Raw genomic sequence first — 22,134 nt, 5'->3', positions numbered from 1 at the left:
AATACTCAATGGTGAGAATGAAATTAATTCATTAGACAACAGGTAAGCTCTGGAATCTTTTGGGCTGGGGGATACCTAATGGAAACCGTGCAAACCCAGAAGTGTCAATTAATGATACAAATTAGTATCATAAGCATCCACCTGTTAGTTACTGTTAAGCTTCTACAGAGAAGGGAACTAAAACCGTTCAACTCACTTCAAGTCATATGTATTTAAGCACAAGCTTGCTACAGTAAATTCAGAAGAATTCTATAAATTACACTATGTCATTTTCAGAGGATTCGTACCACAGCCTCATGACAGAAAATCATTTACTTTGATTAAAGAAAATTGTAGGAAATTTTAATTGTTCAAATACCTTAGTACAAAATAAATATCTCCAAATAATGAATGTTGGTATGTGCATCAAACTCATTGACATTGTAAAAAATGCCTGCCACTCATTTCTTCCTTACCAATCAAACTTTTAAAAATTACCTACATTTTTTTTTTTTACCTACATTCTTTTAATGGAGACTTGTCTAAACTATGTTCTATGGTATGAGCTCACTTTTACATTAGCCAACAGTTAACAAACTTAATGTGTTTTTATGTATATGTATATTTCAAAATAACCGCTCAAAATTCACACCTTCTAAAGACCTATTACATTTCATACCTAAAGTTAATCCAAAACATTATCTAACTACCCAGATTTATTTCTCCAACTTATCACAGCAATAAAGTGAAAAAGCAAGGCCATGTCTACAAAACATCACATTTGCAAGAGATGGTGAAGGAAGTGTCAGTGTTCCCATTTTACCAATAGGTCTGAGGCTCAGAAAGTGACTTGTTTAAAGTCACATGACTAAAAAGTGGTGGAACCAAGACTCAAACCTGGATTTTCAAATCCAGTGCTCTTTTCACTAACTCATATTTCATAACATTTAATAGAAGGATTCCCAACATGCCACAGCTTCCTCTCAGTCAAGGAATTGGAAACATTTGCCAATACACTTTTGTTAAATAGGGTCTAACTACAGTAACATTCCTATCATCGGTCAGGTTTCCTGGAGGCAGAGCCTGGGACAGGGATTTGAGTACTTTTGATTTATGAGGGAAGTACTCTCCAGAAAAAGGCAGTGAGGGAAGCTGGATGGGACAGGAGAAGAAACTAAGTAAGGATATGGATTCAGCTGGTGTGCTGAAGTGTGAATTGTGCCACAGAATTGGTCCCACCTTGAGGCAGAGGAGCTAGCCCTCTGTACCCCAGTAGCAGACAGAATAACTGTAAGGCTGTGGGCTATCCTTGAGGCAGGATGTAAACTCGTAAGTAAGGTGATTTCCATTTATACAGAATGGGCAGCTATGAGTTGTTAGCAGCCAACATCCACAACAGCTGTAGGATGGTGCACTAGCCTGGGAAAGGGGACCTGAGCAGGGCATCAACAGAGTCCTCCACAATTACTTCATCCTTAAAGCACACCTAAGGTTTGATACTAGGCTGGTGAATACCAAAGCCATGCCACATTTTTTTTTATTATCAAAGCATTTGAGTTGATAGGTCCATGCAGACACTACCATACTTAAAATGAAGATAGTCAGATGACAGATTGGATAGATACAATAGGAAGATACAGATAGATGGTGCTTTAGTTTCCCAGCTGCTAAAACAAATATTATACAATGGGTTGGCTGGACAAGAGGGATTTATTAGCCAATACTTTCAGAGACTAGAAGGCTTGCTTCCTTACTTGGGCCGGTATCTTCTGGTTGACTGGCCATCTTTTGGGTCCCTTGACTTTTCTATTGCATGACAATGTACGTGGTGGTGTCTTCCCTTTTTCTTCTGGGTTCTGTTGATTTCCAGCTTCTGGTTGCTCCCCCTGGCTTCTCTCTGTGCCTGAATTTCATTCTGCTTATAAAGTATTCCAGTAATCCAGATTAAAGCCCAACCATTCACTTGGGCCACACCTTAACTGAAGCAACATTTTCAAAGGTCCTATTTACTGGGGGGTTCACACCCACAGGACCAGGGGTTGGGACCTGAAAATGCCTTTTGGGGGAGTCAGGATTAAATCCCCAACAGTGATGGATAAAATGTGTCTTCTGGAATTCACACACACAACTTGCAGCATCAGCAGCATTTGAGAAAAAGGATCTGAGAAACAGATTTTATAAAATGTCTACAGCCAAAGCACAATTTAAAGGTATCATTTGGAGTTAAGTCATAGTTCCTCCCTTTTCCCCCTCCCCATATTTTTACCCCCACAAGTCTGTCAAGAGCTCTTCTGAAACTGGCAGGGAAACACGGAGCATTTGTCAAAAACACATTCAAATCATTCTTGAATACCACAAGTTAAAAACATATCCTGATTCTGCAATCAAGGACACTCATCATTTCCAGCTGATTTTAATACCAAGTGCCTCTAATGATTAATGAATTCAATGACACTGCATTCAAAATATGGAAAAGCCTCATCCTGCTGTACAGGAGACAGTCTGAAGATTAGTATTCCCAACATCTAAATAACTGTCACCACCCGCAGAGACACCTCATTTGCGCTTCAGATCTGAGGTGCATTGCATAAGGTTGCTCAGGAGGCCCCGTGAGCTCCAGCACCCATTTCCCGCAATGGTGACCAACTCCATATCATACCAGTCTTAGTTTGCAGGCTGCTGTGATGAATACCACATCGTGGGTTGACGTACTCCAAGGGAATGTAAGGCTTCATGGTTTTGAGGCCAGGAGAAGTCCAAAATTGAGGCATTAGCAAGGCAAGGCTTTCTCCACAAAGTCTGTTACATTCTGATACTGGCCTGCTGGCAATCTTTGGGGTTCCTTAGCTTGCATCTTGCCTTTCGTCTCATGGGTATATCCTCTCCTTTCTATTCTGTATTCCTGCAGATGTCAGAGTTCTGGCTCCTCCTCTTTAGAAGGCCTCCAGTGACTCAGCCCCTCAGTCACTTTAGCCCCATTTCAAGCGCTGGATAGCCACACATGGCTAGTGGCTACTGTATTGGGTGGCACAGAAAGAGAACATTAAATTACTGTAGAATGTTTTACTGACTAGGGCTACTTGGGTAGGGTTCCTCCCCACTCCTCCCATTTTAGCATTCATTTATTCATTGATGCTTTATACCACAAAGAACTAAACTACTGTTTTAAGAATAGAATTAATTCTTTGAGATTATACTGATTATGAAATTCAGTCCTTCTTGTTGCATTAACTGGTACCTGGAGCTGGGTTACTTACTTACTTCACATCCCCGATATGAGCCACTGCCTCCACTCCCATTGAGGGCCTTAGCCCAAGATATAATCCCTTTAATTTTATGCTTCCTAGATGTCTAGTGGAAAAAAGGGTACTTCATCAGAAGGAAAGCATCATTTCAAAAACCAAGCTTGGGTTCATCTCCAAACACCAAATTTCTCATTCATCCATCAGACAAATGGCTGCCAAGAACCTCCTGTATTTGGGGACTGGGCTCTGCCCTTGGGGTCTGAGACGAATGGCCCAGTGAGCTAGGATGCTGTTGTGCAGCAGGACAAAGCTGGAGACTGTGGGCCATACCCAGAACTCAGCCATGCTTTGCTTATTCTGCAAAGGGTGGACACCTGCAATGTTTGAAAAACTGAACACATTTCCAACATAAAAGCCTCCCAAGATTAACACCAAAATCCTTATTCCTGTTTCTCATGAAAAGTGGAAACATCTGTTCACATCAGGCCTATGCTGCTGCTCAGTAACAATTGGCCAGCGTGAGAAGCAACTCCTCCTGTAGGAAGAAATCCACATTCCAAAGGGTCAACCCTCTTATCACTAGTATTGCCTCTTCCAGCAGCCCACCTCCTCACATCCTACCTACTGGACCCCAGTGGACCTGGGTTTGCATTCTATCCCAACATTCACTTACTCAGTGGTCTTGGGCACATTACGCAGCGTCTGCAAAGACAGGGTAACCAATACGGGAGAGGAAGCTGAATGTCTCCCAAAACAAAACAACACAAGAAAAATTTTACAAGCTCAAGGATTTTGCATTTTCACAAGTATAGATGGGGAGGGGTGGGTGAAGGATGCGAGAAAATTCATGAAAATAGAAGAGTCAGGGAACATCCAATCCCAGGTCTCTAATAATTTTCCACCATTTGTGGAGAAAACTGGGGTTCTGATTTATACAAATAAAAAATGATCAATTCAAGTCAAATTAAAACTATCCTTTCATTTAATGATTTTTCAAGTACACTCACAGAAAATATTTTTTTAAAGAGAGATTTTGCTTTGAACTGCAAAGAGAAGTTAAGAATTTTGCTCAGCTTGTCCAGGACAGATCATTTTGACAGAATTCACCAGAAAATTGAAACAAATAATAAATGTTTGGCCAAACCACCTGCCCTGACAGGTACCAGTTTTCTGGCTGAATGGTCAGGGATCAGTCTTGGTTACACTCAGGACCATGGACAGCAGGCCCGATGTCTAGGATGGTTTGTCACAAAGGAATCAGATCCTGGGAGTGGACCAGAATTTTTTTCTTAACAACTGCTACAGTTAGGCATACAGGAAACCCTATGTGAAGCCCAGTAGACCTGAGTTCAAATCTCAGTGCTGCCGTTATCAACTGTACAAACTTAAACATGACTTACTTTTCTAAGCTTCAGATTCCCCGCCTAAAGTGTGTGTGTGTGTGTGTGGGATGTGATGCATGCATTCTAATAGAGTTGTCAGAATTAAATGGCATAACATGAAGAACACACTTAGCAAAGGGCCTAGAGCACAGTAACTCTACAATGAATGCTAACAACTCTTATTTTAATTCACAGAGAGGCAAAGGTACCCCAAAATAGCAATTTGATAGGCCGAGGCAGAGTGCAACCATGTTATCTCTTTTAATAGAAAGCACAGTCAGGAGAAAGCAAGGAAATGCCCCAGGCACCAGGCAGCTACTGACTGTATTTTATTGATAGAGTGTTCTATAATCAAAAGCTGGATATGGCTCAGGATTCTTTAGATGATACAACCAAACTCCATCCACTCGTACCTTCCCTCAAAAGAATTATTAAAGTTCTAAATGTCTCAAGTCAATTCCAGAATGATGTAAGATATAAATTTCTGTACATTAGTCACCACACACATTTATACATGAGCTGCACATTTCAGGAAGGCACTGAACATGGACCAAGACATATGAGTGTCATTCAAAGTAAATTAATAAGTTGCTTGTGATAAATAAATTTAATACATAATATTAGAAAGAAAATACAAACAGAATGGTAAAATTATAATGATTTAATAAAGATTTATAACAACAGTGATCATTTTTGGCATCCTAAAATTTATACAACTCTATGCTTACATAATGATTCAGAGGAAGGAAGACTCAGTATTTGCCTTCCTACCCAAGTCAGAGAAAAGCAATCTAAATAATTTTCAAAATGGTGGAGTAGTACACTGATCTAGAAAGATTAAGGCAGCAGCTTATATAAAAAGTCCACATGAACAGCATCAGGAGTTTCGCATCCTTGGCTTTATAAATCCATTCTGTTCATTAAAATATTTCCAAATTAAAATAAGAATATCAACAATCTTATGAAAAAATAGTGCGATCTCATTACAAATCTAAAGAAGTACAAATTCAGTAAAGATTTCATTTCATTTAAATTGGAAAAACATTTACCTGTAACACCCACTCTGGTATCACCTCTTTGGAGGGTAATTTGGCAACTGTTTAAAATACATTAAAAAGGTATAAATTTTTGAGTCAGCAATGCTGCTTCTAGAAACTTATCTAAGTAAATCATTATCTTTTAGGAGGAGTTCCTGGCAAGGTTTTTTAAAATACTGTAATATACATTTGAAAACTCCCAAAATGAGGGTTTAGGTAAATATTTTACAGGACAGAGGTACAATGCAATAATAGGCAGCCATCGAAATTATGCAGAAAGGTGGAAATACATTCACAACACATTGAAAACCAAGCAGGTAACAAAATATATTCTAAAAACCCATTCTTGCAAGAAAAAATGTACATACAAATTCCTGAAAGTATATTTTTCAAAACATCAATGTCAGTTATCTGTCAGTAAAAGGACATTGGGTAATTTTTACTTACCAATTTTTGCTTATTTGTCATTTTTTTGCAATAAACATACATTATTTATGCATAAAAATGGCACTAAATAGCATGACTGAAAACGCACTCCCAAATAAAAATATACTTGGTAGGTTTGGCAGAATAGCCTGGAAAGAAAGGAGATTGTGAAGGCTGAGAACCAGAGACTCTGGCGTCAGACAGATGTGGCTTGAAATCCTTGCCTTTCTCACTTACTAGGTGTGTGACTTTGGGCAAGTATATCTCATAGGGTCATTGTAAGGTTTGAATGAAACCACGCATATAATGTAGGTAGCAGTCATATGGTACAGCCTGGCACATAGGAAGCTCTCATTAAGTTAAATTAATTTATGGGGATTTTGTCTTTTCTAAAATAAAGAAATATATTAGTCCCTCTAGAAAATAGCTTCACAAATTTGGTGGTTACCTAGCCAAATCCTACAAACAGCCTGGGGCTCCAATGTGTCTGGACATTGATCCAGGGCTTGACACACCAGTCCAATAATTCTTTCCTTGCCAGCAAGACCTGACTAAATTTGCTGTCCCTCTGAAATTCATTTGGGTTATGTGGACTTGCTCTTTATGACCATTAGTACAAAGAATGCATGTGAGTTTATACTTGTGTATGTGCCTTTCAGAGAGAGGGAGAGAGACAGAGAATGAGGAGAAGAAGGGAAGGAAGGAGAGAAAGAAGAGAAATAACTTTTAGAGAAACAAAAGTCTAAATTTTCCAATTTATTCTTTCTATACATTTAAAATAAAAAATATCAGGGAGGGACAAAAAGGAAATAAGCATGTTTTAAATGTAGATACTTTCTATGTGCCATTACTGTATGTGCAAATGTCTCATTTAATGAAATAGTTACGTGTGCTAGTTAGCATTATCTCCATTTTAAGGGAGGTTAAATAATGCATCAGGGTCACACACTCAGTGGTGGAGGAGCTGATAGTCAAACCCAAATACTCTTTCTATCATTGAATGACGGGAATGGCTCTCTCATTTTAAAAACAGCAGCCAATAATCTAAATTCAAAAAATAGAGAAACTATAGTGCTTATATTTTGAATTTACCTACTATTGCTGATAACCACAGCCTTTCTCTCAGAATATCTAGAGTTCAATGCCACTAACAATCTCACACATATTCTTTTTTTTTTTTAAAATAAACCAACAAAGCACGCCTCTTAAAGTAAATTTCAAATAAATACTGTGGGTGATTTTGTTGATCTTATAAAAATCATGTTTTGCTTTCAACTGCTTCATAAATAATATCTGTGAGTCTGACAAAAAAAGTTCTTAAATAAACTCTAGTAGATGATTATGAAACATGAAAATATACCTTCTCTCTTTCCTCAAACAACTGAAAACAGTCTTCAGCTGTAGCTGAATATTAAAGATAGCCCATCAGGTTTCTCTCTTATAGGAAAGATTCCCAGATACTTGAGATTTAGTTTTCTATTCAGGGGCCACCAACATTTACTGAGCCTTCTGGTGAGAACTTATTTTTAGCTCATTGTATTCCATAAATCTCTTCTGTAGGTAATATTACCTCCATTTTATAGGTTAGAAAACTGAGAGCTGGAGAGATAAAGGGATTTGCCCAAGATTTCTCAGACATTAATTTATTTTTATCATTTAAACACATCACTGATATAGGTAAACTCTCTGAGGAATTCGAAACTCAGTGAGGTGTCCAAGAACATGGCCAAGGTCAGTAGGTAGCCCAAATGTGTGTATCTCCAAAGCCAGCATGCTCTAATCACAGCCATGATCCCTACTTGTCCCTACTGTTCCAGCTCAGATGTCTCCCAGGATCTCCCGTCTTCCCTCAGAACAGAGGTTTATGCCTAATGATTTCCTGGTATAACTGCTTATTCCATTCTAACCCTGTACTTCTCAATTCTTCTGGATTCCAGGTCCAAGGAGAATGCAGCAGGGAATCCAACTGTCTGTTAGGTGCAGGCAAAACTATCAGGTGAAGTGAGGGCATGAAAGCACAGGCAGGCAGTCTTATGGTAGACCAGATGGATGTGTGAGCTCTTCCTGTTAAAACCACAGGGAACATGTCTAGTTATTTGGCACATGATTCTTTCAAAATAAAAAAAAAAAAATCCAAGGATGGCTACATATACACACATACACTCACACAGTGAGCAGCCAAAATTTATTTGCTTCTCATGCATCCCTGACAAAACCTGTTTGTCTTAGTAATTTACCAAGCATCCAAAAGGAATTTAAGTGTTTATAATCTTGTTAAATATCCAGATCCTTCCTGAAGTCTACAGATCTATTTATAGGTATTTTCAAAAGCACCTTCCTAGACTTGCAGTTCTTTACACAATAGACCAGGGAATGAAAATTTTGTTAGAAAAGATACACAAGGTCAGTAAAATTATCTCAAGGAATAATAAGAGAAATAAGAGGATCCCTGAGAAGGTTCTGACATCTCTATTTAAATTCTGATTTGTGCATCAGCAGCATGAGGTAGTAGAAAGGGAACTGAATTAGGGATGAGAAGACATGATTTTAAAGAAGAAATTATGTATTGTCCCTGGTAAGGAGTGATCAATATTAACGAGAGGCACTGCAGAAAATGTTAGGGGCATGTGTAGTCTAGCATTCAGTTGCCTAATTTCAAATCATGGCTCTCTTACACCCTAGCTATGTGACCAAAGCAAGTAGTTTGAGCTCTCCAGGCTATAATTTCCATATCTGTAGCAAAGGATTGTTTAGTCTTTCTTAAGGTAACTGTGATATTAAGTAAAATCATATATGTATAGCTCTTAGTAAAGTGATTGTCTCTAGTTATTAGTATTAATACTATTTGTATATACTTAAGATGATCTCACAATCAGTGTTCTCCCAAATGAGGAGATAATAGCAATACTGAGCAAACTTCATGTCCAAACTGTGCTAGAAATTTTATGAATGCATAATTGCATCTGTGGATATCATCTTTAACACCCCCTTCCCAATTACAGTTAGGGAATATTAGTATGTATCAGACACTATGCTGGGGGGTTTACAAATATTATTGTAATTAGTCCTCACAGCAACCGAAAGAGTTGGTTATTATGGCTGTGGACCCTGAGGATCAGAATGATTATGTAACTTGTTTAGTGAGCCCTGGATGGAACCAAGGGCCAGAATTTGACCGTAAGGCTCATTCCAAAGCCCATGCTCCTGCAAGCCCCATGCTGCCTTCCAGTTTTTTTCATAAGGGTTCTTACTTGTCAACCAATTCTTCTCCTCCCCTTCCTAAAACAGTACCTATGCCACCAGGCAAGCCAGTAACTCTTGTATAAGTAAACATTTAGTACACAAATTTTAAGTTGGACAGGCATCTTAAATTACAAACAAAAAAATACAAGGTTTGTGCTTTTCAACTCTCTAACACATTAGTGAACACACGAAAATAATTAATGTAGTAATTAATGTAGTCTTGTAACATTAAAGGCCAATGCTAAATTAGCTTACCAATATATGAACAAGGGCAAAGTGCATTCAGTTCTGAGACAATATATTTTCATTTGCAAATGGCCTGTCTCATCATTCAGCAAAATCCCACCATTCCTTGAGGAAGAGGCATTTCAGCAGATGGGCAAGATGGCACACGCAAGTGGAGCTACATGTACTGAAGAGCCAACACCGTAACCCTTCGGATAAACTCAGTGTAAATCTACCAAACCATCCCCAAATCAGAGATAATTCCAGGAATTCCAATTCTAAAACCTCAAGGTGCAATGATTTCTCTTTGAGAAGATAACCAGTTCTTCCTTAATCAAAGATGTTCTGGTGAAAAAATCATTTTTATTCTACCAGATACGTGCCAGGATTACAAATCCTATGACTTTAAGGGTTCTCCCTCCCAATGCTCCAGGACTAACAGTGGGCATCTGACACATGGGCAGACAGTCCATAGCCTGGCTATTGACATATGACACAGCCTAGGGCTGATCGTTGTGTCCAAACTGAAACAATTATTAGGTGAGCCAATCCCATTCCTTCTCTTAGGATGTCAGAATAGAGTCATGCAAAGAATAAATCACATGTGAAGCAGAAGGGAACAGACACAAAGAGGGCACGCAAGACAGCAGCCAAGAAACAGTAACAGCGGCATCCTTCTGCCATTCTAAGCACCGCCCTGAACCCCAAGACCTGAGCCTGAACCCATTTCAGTTCCTCTTAACACTTTTATTTCTTTAAGAGTTCACCTCCCTTCTTGTGCCATGTGCATCCCTACCATAGCCCTCCTCTTTGACACATGAAGCAGCCCACACAAGTTGCTCTCCCCAGTAATGAAATCTAACCAGTAACCAAGACTGATGGTAAACAATGGTCTCTTTGAGAGTACTTCAACTCCTCTTCACAATGGGGATCAGGATGGAAATTTACTCTACATCCAATGTGTTCTCTAGGAGTCATTTCATTCTTCATTCTCTTCTGGTCCTCCCTTTTCCCCTCACTTCCAACAGATACTTACTAAGCGCCTCTCACCTGGGTGTTTAGGGGATTTGTGAATGTCTAGAGTTGGGTCTACTAAGGTGCCAATTACTGTGTTATATGCTTAGAATGCCAACAAAACAAACAAGATCCCTGTCCCTATGGAGATTTTAGTCTGGTTGAGGAGCTAGAATGTGAACAAGTCATTAGAGGGAGTGCTCTGGGGGCCGTCAAGATGCTGACCTCATCGAGTGGGACCTCCCTACTCAGGGACATCCTCCCAGCAGAAGTGACATCTAAGCTGACACCTGATAGGAAAAGAGGAATTAGCCAGTTACACGGGCTTAGGGGAGAGGGGAGAGGGAGAGTGTTCCAGGCAGAGGAAGCAGTTTGTACAAAAGTCCATCAGACCAGCAAGAACTACTACCAAGGCCCCAAGAGCACACAAGAAAATGTGAAACATGTATAGAGCAAGAAATTGGCTTTCAGCATGAGAGCCAGAAGGGGTGATGGTGGACCCCCAAATTTTGGTGATTCATCACATTAAGCTGGAGAGAAACTTCTTTCTCAAAGGTTCTAAAGAGGCCAAAGAGACTGGGGCTGAGACTGGAGAGTAGGGAGATTTGGGGAAGGAGGACTCAGCCCCTTGGGGAGCTGAGGCACATATACTTCACATCTCACCCTATCCTTCACGTGTCACCCTATCCTTCACTAGACAAGAGAAATTGTTTATATTTCCTGAGTCACTTAGACCATCATCACGACCACAATTAGTTTTTCCTTCTGGAGGACATTAGTAGTTTACAAAGTGCTTTCACTTGCTTGATCTCACTTAAAATTTCCAACACTATGGAAAGGTAGGCAAGTGCTAGTGTCCCGAATTTTCAGGGGAAGAGACTTACGTTCTCAAAGAGACAAATCCCCTAGAAGAACAAGAATGATTGCAAATGCTGGCAAGGTCAAATACATGCCCGCAGAAGATGAAGACCTGAAGGAATGTTATGGTTCTGCATAGACATTCCTTCAAGACTTTCTAGTATTATTTTTCTACTAAACAATAACACTCTACCACTATACCTTGGTGAGAGAGATTAGAGATAGAGATAGAGAGATAGAGAGATAGAGATAGAGATATGACTCCTCTGGGGACCAGAAAACTAAGGATGTTTTCTCTACTTGAGCATGAGTCCAGTGCTCTTTCCATATTTCTAGGTGGGAGACTCCTAGAGGCACCTGGGAGTTAGGGTGGGGTAAGTGCCTGCCTGTGGTTGACCCTATGAGAACCATCACCTCACCCTGGGGAATTTACTTAGACACGCTGTAATTCTTTCAAGTGTAACCAATGTCTATGGATTATAATTTGAGAAAGGCAGGAAAATTCTTTTCTCACTCCTCAACAAAAAATCCTGAGGATCAAGAGCATGTAATGCCTCCATTAGACTTCCTTTATGTTCAGCACTGCTCTCTCTGAGATGTTCTTTGAAATGCAAATATTCCAAGAAGCAAGTCCCTGGAGGGTCACCCTTTTATGGTAAAAACAGCCATGCAGCATGAGAGCCCTCCACATTGTTGTGTAGAGATAGAGGGGCTGAAATTTGAGCAAGTAAGAATACAGATTTTTTCTTCACTGCTTCACCAAACCCTAACTTGCAAGAAGACAGCCATAATTTTCTAAATTATTCTCTGATGGATTTCTACTTCCACCTTTTTCATCATCACCAGAATCACCTGCTGCATCAACAGCATCATCGTCACCTTTATAATCATTTATTAAGCCCAGGCACTGTGACAGTTGCTTTACATGGAAAGTACTTTCTCTCATTTAATCCATACAGCAATCACATGAATAGGAAATACTGTTAGCTTCATTTTATAGATAAGAAAGAGGAAGCCTACTGAGGTTGTCCAAGGTCACCAAGGTGATAAAGGATAAAATCTGGATTCAATATTCTAGACACTTCTCTCTTCTGTATTTTTAGAACCAAGCACCAACTGGCTTAATAAACTCAGAAAAGCATTAAGGAAGGAATCCATTAGCACACAGGGGAGTTGCTCTTTTCCAAAAAGTGTGTTTATTGATTCATATTCCAATTGCACATGATTTCTGAAACTAATTGAGAGGCTAGAAAGGTATAATTAAACCCACATTAAAGCAGCTTTGAAATTACATCAGACCCTCAATGGAAGATTTAAATAAATTTTATGCTAGAATTCCCTGGCTTGTTTATACTCAGAAAAAAAAAAAAGTTATGTTCTTTTTTAATAAAAAAAGAAAATTTTTTATAAAATGAGATTAAATAACTGGCTTTATAATCAAACTGTTTTACATATTTTAAATGAAAAGTTACTGTTTTTTAATTGGAACCTATCTACTTTGGCTAATTAATAACCAACAGAAACTAAAGCTGAATATTGGATGACAATTGATGACTACTGAATTCATCTCTAAATACAAACATTTGCAGAAAAAGCCTCGAATATGTATCTATTAGGTAAGATAAACACTGCAAAATAAGAAACTTTTGCCTTTCAAAGTTTCCTTGAGAATTATGGATAAGATATGACAAGTGCCTACTGCACTGGATGAAGCAGAGGGTAGCATTTAAGAGACTGGCTTTTCCATTTCCTACAGTTTTGTCCTGGATGAGTGCGTTAACATCTCCGACCTTCCCGGTGAAATGGGGATGTTAGAGACATATAGATTCAACACAATGATGTATGGAAAGCATTTTAACATAGTGCCTCATCTGAAACCTGCAAGACAAAGGTAGCTATTGTTACTTCTCTCATTAGGAGTTGAAAATGGTAGGTATTATTATTTTATATTTTATTGAAATGCTTTGTTATCAAGAACATGCATGTCAAGTACACAGTGTGCTGTCTGCTTGGGAAACTCAGCTCAGAATTTAGATTCAGGAATGAAGATTATATAAATGCCACCAATTCTATTTAAATCAAGGAGATCTATACTCATATATTAGATACATTGTATCTCTGGCTGGCTGGCTTCCTTAGAGAAGGCAAGGAGGCAGAAAGAAAGGCAGATAGAAATATGAAGTCCTGGGGTTATAACAGAAATGTATAGTAAAACTAGGGGGACTTCAAAGAAATAGAATTAGAGGAAGCAGGCAAGTTGACTGAGCAGTTAATTCCCTAGGGGAAGAATTTGGACCTGCAGCTTTGTGTCACAGGACTGTAAGTCAAGAAAAACATTATTTGGGAAAGTTTAATTCCTTTTGATGCCTTTCCATCTGTACCAATTCTGGTTCTGGTCCGCCACAATCTGTTACACATAAACATAAAGATATAAATCCAGAGCTTTGTAAGTAGTGGAGAAAAGAAAGGATGTGTTAAAAAATATACATATAATTTAAGAAAAAGAAAAAAAAGTAAACTGAAGGCCTACTGGCAAAGTTCTGAAGTAGCAATATCAGAAGGAAATGATCAGTGCTAAATGGAATGGAGAACTGTAGCAACTTGGTATTTCAGAGTAAGTCTGAGAAATTTGGTAAATTTGATATTTTTTTTACCATTTCCAAGGGATGGTTTAAGAGAATTGCTGAATGTACTTTATCATCAAGGAATAAATGGAATGGACCACCAGAGTCAGTGCTGTGTCCTGAATTCCTGTTTTGAACCAAAAGCTACTGAAAAGTACCCTGACCTCATTTAAGTAGAGCTTAAGAAATTGGGAGTTTTGCCTGACAGTCTTTGAAACTGGGTAAAGCTTTTTCCCTTGTCTTGACTTTTACTTTTATGTGTTACTTAGACTTCAAATTCTACTATGTCCATGAGCTCTTCTGAAGGAAAGAACACATAATAAAGTGCATTTTCCCCTTAAGGTTATAAAATCCAAAAGTGGAAGATGTCTTTAGAGATAATATCATTTCACATAGTCTGTCCATAGGAAATAATTTAAAGTATGAGTTACTTTTAAGAATTGCTCATGTGTACAACCATGGATAAGTGATATGCCTATGATTCTCATGCACACCATGACTTTCCCTCACCTCTCCCCTTTTTTCCCCACCATAAGATAAATGATACTCTTCTGAAAATACAATTTCAACATGTCAGTGGCATAAATCTAAACTTTATGATTGTAGAAATACACCTACACACATGCAGAACTACTTTTTTCTTTTTACAAAAATAGTATTATACTCTATATATTATTTTGAAATCTGATTGAATAAATGTTTCCATATGCCAATTAAAGGAATGAAAATCAATTTCTCCAGTTAATAATTTTATTAAATACAGTTACATGTATTGGTACTCCAGGTCAATGCATATTCATTTAACTCCTTTTTAATTGCAGTATAATATTTCAGAATATGCATGAATCACACTTTAAGAATTTTTCTACTAATGGACTTATTGTTTCCAGTTTTTTCCTTTACAAATGATGTGGCAATAAATATCCTTGAACATATATCCAAACATACACTTTTATTTCTACAGCATAAATACTGAAAAGAAGGATTTTAGCTTAATGCCCATACCTAGACCAACTTTGAAACTGCTCTCCATTGCTTTAGAAAACTTCCCCAGAAATGTTAGAAACCAGGATATCTTTAGGACTCTGTCATTCTCAATTTAAAATTTCTGCTGCTCAACTGCTGTTTGCCAAGCACTATGACAGGCACTGGTGGAGAACAGAGAAATAAATAGGACAAATATTTTGCCATCTAAGGGATCACACTCTTAAAGGAGATACAGATATAATATACAGCTGAGTACTCCAGTCTTCACAAATTGGAGCGACTATTTTGAGCTGTTCATACAGCTTCTTGTACACCTGCAGATTGTACACCTCTAAGGTCAATATATTTTTCCCTAAACGCAACGCCACGTCAACCTCACTACTGTATAGAATGATCAAAAGCATTATAGCTATCCAAAAAAGTCAATCCTCTTCATTCCATGAGTATTCAAAATTTGAAAGGGTAGATAAATTTAAAAAGCAGAGAACCACTTTGATTTATACTGCTAATCCCAGAATCATGGCACCTTTGGCCACAGAAATAAATTACACCTCATACAATTATGAAGAACTCGGACTTCAGACATAATTTAACAGTGAACCCTGATCGCATGCATTTTAACATACGGAGTAAAACAGCAGTTGAGCATCTTCTGATTTCAAAGAACATTATGGAATATCTGGAATATCAATTTTTGTTCCAAGCTTTAAGTGATCAGATGAATTCTTAATTTTAAATGAATACATAGATAATAGCCAGAATCAATGAATATCCTTCAAAAAACACACTCAATATGTGTGCTCACTCAAAACGTGTCTAAAGAAAGTCAAGAAAAGGAAGCAAAAGTGGAGCAGTTGAAAAAGTTACTACTCTCAGACAACTATTTAATCCTTTTAGGCTTCATTTTTGTCATCCACAAAAGGAAATTTCTGGGCTAGAGGAACGATAGTGTATTGGAAAATAGACTAAGCGATGGCCCCAAGAAACACAATTCTTAAATTCTACCATTTGATAGCCATGTGATCTAGAACTTCTCCCTGGTTCTACATTTTTCTTATCTGTAAGAAGGGACTGACCGTTCCCACTTCCCAGGATGACTGAGAAGTTGATTATAGAAAGGCGTTACAGAGTCATATGCATAGTAGCTACTCAGGATGTTTGTTGAGTTTTGAATCTAATATTTCCCTCTGGCTTTAAAATTGTGTCTTATAAAACACGTTTCCCTGTTCCACCTCCTCATGTGATTTCATTTCTATATAAATTTGAATGTTTAAGGACATGATCTTAGAAGATCAAACTCACAATCTAGCTTGAGAGGTGGGTATTGAGAGTAAAATAAACCATGGACTTGGCCATAACCTCATTGTCAGGCCACAAACCTACACCACCCCCTGAAAGGATCTGCTGGTGGAAGCTAGCATATGACTTCTTCTTTAACTCTTGCCTCTTTGAAACTATTATTTGTACTTACTGAAGTTTTATAAAACAATCATCTGTTCTATGGCAATGGTAAGGGTAGAAAAATACATCAAAAATGAAAGTAAAATGCCTCTTTGCCTTAGTTCTTTATTAGAGAAGAAGATAATGGAGGCTATTATCTGAGGCTATTATCCAGAAAATCTAGACCGAAAATATCACTTTCAAATATCTGACCTGATCTTTGATCCCAAAGAATCCTTTTGGTAAACATACCGTGAGATATTCTCCCTCTTACACTAGTTTGGAAGCTCCACAGGGTAAGAACCATGTCACTTTGGATAACCATAGTATACACAGTGTACAGTTCAGTGCCTGGAAGTTACTGTATGTTCAGGTATGCTTTTTGAATGAATGAGTGTTCTATCTCACTGTGTGTAGGTAGATATGCCCACAGAATTTCTAAGACTAAAGCAGGGAAGCCTGGATAATATCATGATAATGACAATATTCCCTCATTATATACTGTATGCTAAAAACAATCAGTGGATACTTATTCTTTATTTGTGTTATACATATTTTAAATCATACAAACTGAATTGAACTTTAACACTTGAGGAAAGGTTATGCCCAAAGCATGACAAGGACCAAGTGACATCAGTACAGGTTTCTCCCAGTTTTCAAACCTTAAAAACTGGTGATTATGTTAAAAAATAGAAATCTGTTCAGTGCATATAACATTCATGAGTAAATAGATTTGCTAGCAATTTTTCTAGGTGCTACAGATGCAATGATAAAAATATGATCTCCAATGTCAAGGACTGAGTGATACAGACACTGTACAAGTGTAACCTATATAAATATGCATTCCCATGAGGTCCAATATCAACATCTCAGCATGGAAATACACTATAAGAAACAGCCCAACACCAACAAAAATGACAGAAAGGAATTCAAATAGTCTCTAGTCTTACATGAGAATGTCTAAAGGAAAAAAAAAAAGGTACTGTTAACACACCACAAAACTTGTTTGAAATCCTTTTTTAAAAAAACCTCTCTCACACTCTGTCAATTTCTTCTACAGCGAAAGACACCTGAGAGTGGCTTCCCACCCTACCACATGCATACAAAACATATTTTATTTCCCTTTCTCCACTAGTTCAAATTTTGTAAACAATTAGCCTTCTTCTATCTCCATGCTCCATTTCTCTACCTTAGCTCTTTTTAATTTAGATCAACTTAATTTGTCTGTTTTCATTAGTTTTGTCCATTATTCAGGTTTTGTTCCAAAAATGAGAGTCTGATAATTGATTTACAAGCAAAAGCACTTCCTCCTGAAAGGCCTAGAAGAAAAGGAGGAAAGATTGCAAATACAATATCTTTTTTTATCCTCCCCCAACACACACCAAGAAAAAAGCAACTATAATGCAATGTGTAAATACTATTCTAATAGAATGAATAAAATGTAACAGAATCCCCAAGAATTTAAGCAATCAAGTTTGGGTAGAGGAAAGGGGAAGGAGTAAATATGAAAGAAGTTTGCACTGAGTAATTAACATTTAAGCATTTAAACTAAAGTTAAAAGAAAACTTCTTTCTTTTCTACATTTGGGATGTGAGGGCATTCCATACAGTGTGAGCAAAAATAGCAAAGACACCAAGGTAAAATGCACTTTTGGGTTTCGGGGAGACTTGGCAGAACTTAGGATGGTGGTTCTCAAACTTTAAAGTGCATAAGAATTAGCCAGGGAGCATGTTTAAAATGCAGATTAATGGGTACCCACCTTCTCAATATTTTTATTTGGTAATCTTAGTTGGTGTCCACACCTGAGTATGTCCTGGCTGACCACACTTTGAAATATACCTGCAGAGGCTGTGTGGTGAATAGTGGCAAGAAATGCTAACAACAGGATTGGAGAGAACATATACTAATATTTTAGGTAAGCAATAATATGAAGCAATATGAGAATATGTTAGAAAATGATATCAGATCTTTGAACTTTGTTTTGAGAGATAATGGCTTGGCAGTGGAGCTCTTTTTTCTTTTTTTAATCAAAAAAACTACTCTTTGACATCAAATACTTATTGAATGACTGACTGAATGAGGGTAGAATTCTGAGAAAACTAAATGAAAACTTTTTGGACTGTGAGTACTTATTGCTGTATTTAATTTGGCTATAAGGAAAAGAGTTTTAGAACAGCCAGCCCAGAACCATTAGTTCAAGCCTTCCAAAGGCCACCTTGATGTATGTCAAATCAATATATTCATGCATTGTTTTCCAGGTCTACAAACAGGAGAAAGAAACTGAAGATCATTCATGTAAATGTGTGGCACAATTGTATAGCAAAAACCAGATACAAGCCCTAGGAGCTAAGATTTGGAAGCACAGAACACACTTACATAATTCCCCAGCTAGTCGGGGTTAGGGCCAGTGATTAATGCTACATGACGGGCTTTGAACTTTCTCTTCAGATATGTTCGTTTGCCTTTCAGAGCTCCTAGCAAGAGGGAACGTGTGACCTGCAGATTTCACTCTGAATAACCGTCATCCAAGCCAACAACCCTGACACGGCTCTGTTAGCATCGTGAGGTAATCATTTCTGTGCCTCACTCCTTTGTCCATAAATAAGTTAGCATAAGCCTGTCAGGGCGGTTTTAAAAAGGAACAAAACATTAGAGTAATATTAACTGCCTAATTCTCAGTCGCTGAAGAAAGCTACACAAAAAAGACTGGTAGGTTATTCTGGGAGAAACTGGAAGAGCCCTGGAGGATTGGTGAGAGGAGAGAAACTAACAGGGAAGGATGTTCTCTCCACCCTAACATCTGCAACAGTCCTCCCAGTGTATCCCTCGCTCCAGCTCCGCAAAACAGTTGACTAAAGCGCTTCCAGCACCCCGGTCCCGGCGAGGAGCCGTCCCAGTGCTCACCATCTCTCCGAGCTTGGCCCCGGGCTTCCAGCTCCTCAGCTCAGCCCTGGGTATCTGCTTTCATCCTCTCACACCCGCAAAGGCCCATGCGAGGGGTCCCCCAGCCCAACCACAGCTCGTCCATCTGCTCCTCTCCCCATCTCCCGAGGGCGCTTCTTTCAACAGCCCCTGCGCATTCCCAAGTACGGAGGTGAGATAACACTTCGGGTACGCGCCTGCAAAAACTCGTGCACACTCCCGCCTCCAAGCGGGATCCCCCGGTCCCTTCTCCGCCACCCGGGAACATACGGTATCTTGGCTCTGGAAGTGGGGAGGATTGAAGTAAGGGGGCTGAGTCCCCGGCTTTGAGCACAACTGAACAGCGGGCACCTTCCGTCCTCTCCTCCCCTGATCGTTCGCTGCCTCAGTCCCACTCCCATCACACACACAGGGCTACTCACCAATTCCAGCGTTCGCAGGAAGGCAAGGGGCTCCTGCAGCGCCCGGAAGGTGCCCGCGGAGGCCAGCTTCGGGAGAAAAAGAAAAGAGAGAGAAAGAAAACGCGTGAGGAAGGGGCTGGGGGCGCATCTCCGAAGCCGCAGGTTTCCCCAGCATCAGACGGTTGCCCAGGTCTGTCCTACCTGACTCACAGGGTCCATAGCTCTTCCTCGCTCGGTCTTTTCACCCACACGTTCTCTTTAAAAATGTAGTAGACTGACACCCCGTCCTCGTCCTCAGGGCCAGAACCCCCTTCCGGAACAGCCCGAGGAGTGAGGCCCCGAGAGCAGGAAGGCGAGGGCAGGGGGCCGGAGAGACCCAGCTGCCGGCGCCGGCTCCTTAACGCTGGGCTCTGCGCTCCGGAAACCTAGCGCGCCGGGAAGGCGAGCAGAGCTAGGGGCGGGGAGGGACGAATTGGGGTGGGGGAGAGGCAGTCTGGGAGGAGAGAAACTCAAGCCGCCAGGGGAAGGCTGTAATTGGCCAGCTGAGAGCTCCAGAGGGAAGGGCGAGAGGGTGGGCGAGGCAGAGCCGGCAGACATTGATGCCCTCAGGCTCCCGGGGAACTTCTGGGCTGTTGACTGGGGGAAAGCGGACTGGCACCATCGGCAAGACGGCGCTTCCCTGAAGAAGGGGTTTCCAGAAACGGGAAAGGCACTGCACTGTATACAGGACAGGTGTGTAAGTTCTAGTGACTTCTGAACACCAAAGAGGGATTATTTGTTGACTTGTTCGTTCCTCGAGCCTTTATGGAACGTTCTCCACGTGGCCAGGCAGTGCCAGGTGCTGGGGATACATCAAAGAACAGGCTAAGCACCGCCTTTTCTCTCAGGGGCAAACGGGGTCAGGGATGGACAGTGATGTCAGGAAGTGAGCACAGGTGCTGTGGGGTACACACCTGGGACATCCAACCTAGCCTGGAGAGGATGAAGACAGAGAGAACGGGGCTAGAGGGGAAAGGGGGAGACAAATTAATCTTGAATATGGTGTCATGTACCAGGCAGATAATTTTTACTGCCACTGTGTATGGTCAGGTGCAAATTATGTTGGTTTAAAAAGTAGAATACAGACGTAGTGAAGCTGAATTAGCTGAAAAACAGCTGCTGAGGGTCTAAACAGGGACTGCAATTCAGGTACGTGTAAAACTCAACGCTCTTTCTACTGAGGTCCTCTAAAATCCAAGCCTCCCAAATTAAATTTGAGTCCAAATTAGGACTCTAATTTAATTTAAGCCCCACAAAATTAAATTAGGATCCATAAATAGGGCTCTGACTCCCCCTCCCCACCTGCCCTCTTCTACTCAGTCAGACCTTTTTTTTTTAATCTTAGTGAAGGGTGTTGTTTTTTTCTGTTAGTCTGCTAACCTTCCAGCAAGTAACAACGACAACAAAACAACTGAGTTCTTTTTATGAGTCAGAAAACTTACTAAGGGTTTTAAAAACATTATTTCATTAAACCCTCGCAAAATCCCCAGAGGTTGGTAATATTATTATTCCCATTTTAGAGATGAAGAAATTGAGGCTCATGGAAGGGAAGTGTCCTGCTCAAGGTCGCACAGCTAGCAGGAAACAAAGCCAGAATTGGACTTAAAAAGGAGTCAGAAAAAAAAAAAAAAGACCACGTCACTAGCCTTAGCCACTACTCCATAGAGCTGACGTGTTGCCTTCCTTCTCACTCCCTTTGGACTGGATTCCATGCATGAAGTGGTCTCCCAGCAACACAGATAGTCCATCTGTTTACAAAGGTTCGCCAAAAAGGTTTGGAGTTTGTGTGTGGGGTGTGTGTGTGTATGTGTGCATAATATTTAGGAATGGGGGAAAAGATGGAAAGGAACAGTGTCCAGTCTGGATGGGGGAAAAAGTCTGCCAAAATTGAATAAGAGAGAGAGCTTCTTAGTGTAGAACGTCCCTACTCATGGATTTTGTTGGAGAAAAACTAGAAATTTAGTGAGTAGGAAATCCAGAGGGCCAGTTGCACCATATGCAGTCCACAGTTTTGTTCCTACTGCTTTTCCTACATGTAGAGTCAAAAACAGTTAGAAACAGTTGTTTAAGAAATATGTCATTATGAAACTACAAGGGGAGGGTGAGAGAACTAACATTATCAAGCATTTAGTGTGTGCCCAGCAGTACAGGTGTACGATCTTATGGCTGATGTTACTTAACCTCTTCAAGCCCTCGGTTTTTTTAACTGTGGCAAAATGGAGCAAATAATAGCTACCTTAGCTGTTTACTATGAGGACTCAATGAGATTTTGTAGATAAAATATCTAGGGCAGAACCTGGCACGTCATAGTC

General features: G+C 39.7%; 1 protein-coding gene across 1 annotated transcript in view; it reads right to left on the bottom strand.

Moving 5' to 3' along the window:
* The window catches only part of SYNPR (synaptoporin), a 317,015-nt gene extending 296,821 nt beyond the window's left edge, over positions 1–20,194 (bottom strand). Inside the window, exons 1-2 of the mRNA XM_037799593.1 lie at positions 19,985–20,194; positions 19,805–19,870 (exon numbers count right to left, since the gene is read on the bottom strand). Coding sequence (XP_037655521.1) covers positions 19,805–19,870; positions 19,985–20,002 — 84 coding nt within the window. The 5' untranslated portion in view covers positions 20,003–20,194. The remainder of the gene's footprint in view (positions 1–19,804; positions 19,871–19,984) is intronic.
* Positions 20,195–22,134: the final 1,940 nt, after the last annotated feature.

This window comes from Choloepus didactylus, chromosome 1, assembly GCF_015220235.1.
Source record: "Choloepus didactylus isolate mChoDid1 chromosome 1, mChoDid1.pri, whole genome shotgun sequence".
Classification (NCBI taxonomy): Eukaryota; Metazoa; Chordata; class Mammalia; order Pilosa; family Megalonychidae; genus Choloepus; species Choloepus didactylus.
This window is presented reverse-complemented; position numbering and strand designations above follow the sequence as displayed.